This window comes from Morus notabilis, unplaced genomic scaffold (genome assembly GCF_000414095.1).
Source record: "Morus notabilis unplaced genomic scaffold, ASM41409v2 Scaffold707, whole genome shotgun sequence".
Classification (NCBI taxonomy): Eukaryota; Viridiplantae; Streptophyta; class Magnoliopsida; order Rosales; family Moraceae; genus Morus; species Morus notabilis.
Genome location: NW_010359910.1, coordinates 19014 through 23597, shown reverse-complemented (window position 1 = coordinate 23597; position 4584 = coordinate 19014). Strand labels below are relative to the sequence as shown.

At 31.9% G+C, this 4584-nt stretch overlaps 1 protein-coding gene across 1 annotated transcript; it reads left to right on the top strand.

Annotated features, from left to right (window-relative positions):
- The first annotated feature begins 949 nt into the window (after nt 1–949).
- Nucleotides 950–2975, top strand: LOC21385991. The gene is made up of 3 exons (XM_010095309.2): nt 950–1124; nt 1405–1495; nt 2482–2975. The coding sequence occupies exons 1-3, from the start codon at nt 1055–1057 to the stop codon at nt 2612–2614; spliced, it is 294 nt and encodes a 97-aa protein (XP_010093611.1). The 5' UTR covers nt 950–1054; the 3' UTR covers nt 2615–2975.
- The last annotated feature ends 1609 nt before the right edge of the window (nt 2976–4584 follow it).

The following is a 4584-nucleotide window of genomic DNA, read 5'->3' as shown; positions in this document are numbered from 1 at the left end:
TTTTCTTAATAATTAAAATAATTCATTTCAAATGTCTTCCTACATAAATTGTTTTTTATAAAAAATTTCTATATAACTTGAATTCCTTTTCGATATTATTTTTCAAAATATATATTCTTCTCTTGCTCTAATTGGTAGATTTAACTTCTAAGGAATTGTTTTAAAGCGAGATCAACCCCATATTTGGTTAAAACTGTTTGAACCAAACAATTAAATTCGAATTGTACTTAAAAATTTAAATTAGTGTTTATTTTACAAATAAAGATGACCATTTACATGGTTGATTTTGGAATTTATAGCCCTCTTAAAATTCACATTCCGGATTGTTGACAACAGTTGAAACACAATTATTTTTTATTTTTTCTCTTCAATTTTAAGTTTAAAAATATCATTGCAGTTTTGTTTAAACTCTAATTAAGATAATTTTTTTTCCTATATGTTCATAACGAAGAGAGCAACAAATTTCCATTATTACATATTTAAACATATTCTTTATGATGAGGTTTTATAACATTTGTTGTCAAACTCTAATGATAGTTTCTAACATTTTATTCACACATAATTTAAATTTTATTCTCAATTTAAATTATAATTTATTTGTGTATCTAAATACTGATTTAAATCACAATTAAAATTACCACAATTTAAATTTTATAATTTAAATTAAATCACAATAATTCAAACGGCAAACCAAATAGACTCAAATTTAGCACGTGACTCAACTACTTGAGTAAAAAGAAAGTTTTTTTTTTTTTTTTTTTCATTCAGCATTTAAAGAGAAGGAAAAAATAAAAAAATAAAAAAGAGAGAGAGGGGGAGATAAAATACCGTGTACGCTTACGTGTTGAAAAAACTGTCGTACGGGAATCCACGTGTTAATTTCCGCCCACCGACTCAAGTCGCAGGTTAACAAGTCCGCCTTCTCTTCTCCTCCTCACGAACCCATATAAACTCCCAACAAAAACCCAACCGAACAAATCTTCCTTCTTTTTCATCTCAAAAGAAATTTTATTTATTCTTTAATTGATTATATTTCTGATAAATTTCATCAAAGATGGCGGAACCTAAGAGCAAATTTGAATCTATTAGGGAGTGGGTCTCGGAACATAAGCTTCGAACTGTTGGTAATTCCCTCTTTCTTTCCTTCTTCGATGTGAAATGCAATTTTTTTTTATGTAGTTCTATTTCTGGGTTCATATCTGTTTAAAGGTATCGACAGATTTGTGATTTGTGTAGGAATTAAAATAATTTTTTTAATCGAGTTGTTCTTATTAGGTCTCTGGGTTTTTTATCTAAAAATTTTGTGGGTTACAATTGATCTCGCTTTTCGCTTTTTTTTTTTTTTTGACGAATTTGATGATAGTCTTCTGAGATTTTAGTATTTTCTTTTATTTTTGTAAAAAGGGACTCTTTGGCTTAGCGGAATTGCGGGTTCAATCACATACAACTGGTCGCAACCTAATATGAAAACAAGTGTTAAGATTATTCATGCTAGGTGAGTTTCTATTACTTTCTCAATTAGAATTTTTAATCCCTTGGTTTTAAGATAATATGTGCATGTTCTTGGTTTGATATATATAAAAGTTAACGGCAAATTATTTTGATTTACCATATTTTAATCCTTTTTAGTTTATATAAGCAAGGGAATAACGAAGTTGGGCAAATTAATTAAATCAATTTAATTGAAATTGGAATTAGACTTTAGGTTGCCTGGTGGGAATTCATGACACAAAAATTCTCTCTTTGGTTTTGCCCTCCTTGATTGGTTTTCATTGCCTTTTAGCAATCACTCGTTGGTTTGAGATTGTAAAGAGTTGCTCTGGCTTGTATATAGAAGTTTGCAATTACTATGAGATGGATGTAGATCTTCTGTTGGTGTTCAATCAATTAAATTACGCCATACCATCCTATGATAAGCACAAAAGAGTTGGTTAAAAAGCAATTTAAATTTTTTGGTTAGACACCAATTGGGATACTAAAATTAGACAGGAGATTTGATTTGGGGGAAATTTTTGGCTCATTAATATTTTTTTAATCCATCCAATGAATGGCCATTTAAGGTTTTATGTCGGCTCTGTTTTTCCTTGCATTTATACCCAAAATAGATTCTATTGGAGGAGAGGGGATGACAGAGAATTCTTGAATATACAAACTCTTAAAACTAAAATATAGCCCTTTATGTTCTTATTGGTTTTTGTAGCTGTTAAAAGACAGTTGATTGATCAGGGGTGTGGATACTCTAGATTAAAACTTTTATGCCTTCCTTTATCTCTTCCCCCTTGGATCTATCCTAGTTGCATTTCATGTTTCTTTATCAAGTGCCAATCTCTCCTGTGACATTACTAATTCTACTTCTTGTTTCGGTTACCTGAGCTTTTCCAGCCAAAATGATATGGGGGTCATAATCTGCTCTTTGTGCTGTGAGGCGTCTATTATCTGTTTGGTTTCTGACATCTTGGTCTTTGCTTGTCATGTTTTCAGGCTGCACGCACAGGCTCTTACGCTAGCTGCATTGGCGGGCGCAGCGGTGGTTGAATACTACGACCATAGAACAGGAAAAAAGGCCGATCACTATGCCAAGTTCCTTCAAAATTCTTACCCTCACAAGGACTAAAAAGTGCAGTTTTTAATAGAACATGCATCTGTGGAACGTCCTTTAGGGATAGTAGACAGAGAAGAAATAAAAGTATTTGTCAGCAAGTATTTACACATTTTCCCAAGAGCTCTATTGAGTTAGTTTTGCAATGGTATAGTTAGCTGTTATAAGGATGTGCGGGGAGAGACACCTGAGTGCCGAGACAAGTCCTACTTATTGATTTTACTAACCAAGAGTTTGTTTAGAAGTGATAGGCTTCTTTTCTTCTTGGCCGCCATTTTTTGGACAATGTTCTTGATGCTTTTGAATGATTGAAACCTATTTTATCAATTTTCTGTATTGTGAAATGTGAATGAAAAATAATAGCGCTTCGCAGCAATTACCCATCCAGTGGCTGCTTGGTGGAATGAACAACTGTTCTGAACTTATCAGCCACACATCCTTTGAATAGACAAAGCTTGCTAAGCACAATTGATTAAGTTCTGTTCATAAACCCGTAAAACCTGCAGGCCTAACTCACCCAAACCCAACCCGAAAAATATAATTTTTAGTATTAAATTTTTTTTTTCGGTCCATTCAATGTCTGGCTCGAAGTTTTCGAGTGGGGTGTGGGTTGGGCTTATAATGACCCGCGCACTCTAACCTAATTTGTTCTAACTTGCATCTTCAAAATCTAATTCTAAGCAGATAACTCATTTTTACTTTTTAGTTTCTTCATATTTAAATTAAGTCTCTATGTTTGTTTTATGTTAAAACTAATTTATGAGTGTAGACTAATTTATGTTTGATGTTAGATTTATTAGTTTGTTTCATGTTTGATGTTAGATTGAATTTTAAATTTCTAATTTCTATATGTTTGAATGTTAGAGTTATTATATCTATTTGATTATGAACTTTGAATGTTGGATTGAACTTTGAGTCTTTGATTTTTTGAATGTTGAAATTGATCACCTAACTCACCTCACACCGTCCTAACTCAATCCAAACATTATTGGGTTGTTAAATTTTTTTAATATTGTTAAGACTAAATATGTATAACTCGTGCTCTTTGAGGCGGGGGAAGGAAAAATCTTACCTGCACCAACCTAATCCAGCCTTACAATTGATTTTGACCAACATCATGAGTTTCTAGCTTCTTTATGCCTTGGACTTGAGTGTCATTCAAAGGGGTACATAACAACATCGTCACTTTATTTGTTTGATAAACTTGACATGTTTGGTATGATGGATAAGAGGAAGGAAGGATGATGGATAAGAGGAAGGAAGTGAGTGGGAGGATCACTGGCGGAAAATAAGAGGAAGAAAGGAGGGATCACTGGCCAAAAATGGTAAAGTGGGTAATTTGATAGAAAGGAAGAGACGAGCGAAATGCAAATAGGATGGATAAAAGTAATTGTGGGTTTATCAATTTTAATATTTACAATATTGGGTAAAAAATTTAAATTTACTAATTAATGACTAAATAACTTTTTTACTCTTATTTTAAAGTTAAATTAATATTAATAATTAATAAAACAGTGATTTAGTCTAATATAAATTTCTTTTTCCTCTTATTATCATAAAAAAAATTATTTATTTATTTTTTTCACATTTTTTTTGTTTTTTTTCTCTTTTCTTTTATCTCTTAGCAAATGGAGCGTAAAATTTTATAGTGAATTAGCATATTCATGTTGTGTCCGACGATATTGCAGTGGTAAGGATGCTTTTCCTCTCATCCTTCCAGAATGCACACAAGATTTGATATTAGGACACACGAGTTTAATACAGGACCTGATTTGATATTAGGACACGCAAGGTTTAATACAGGACCTTGTTTCTGGAAGATTTGATATTAGGACACCCAAGGTTTAATACAGGACCTTGTCCGATCAATGTGTCGATGACTAAACACTTTCTTCCACCGATGATTACCGTTTCTTTGGTTTTAGCTAGTCTTCTCTTTTGTAATATTTAGTTCCAACAAACCCTCTAAAGAAAAAAAAACAAAA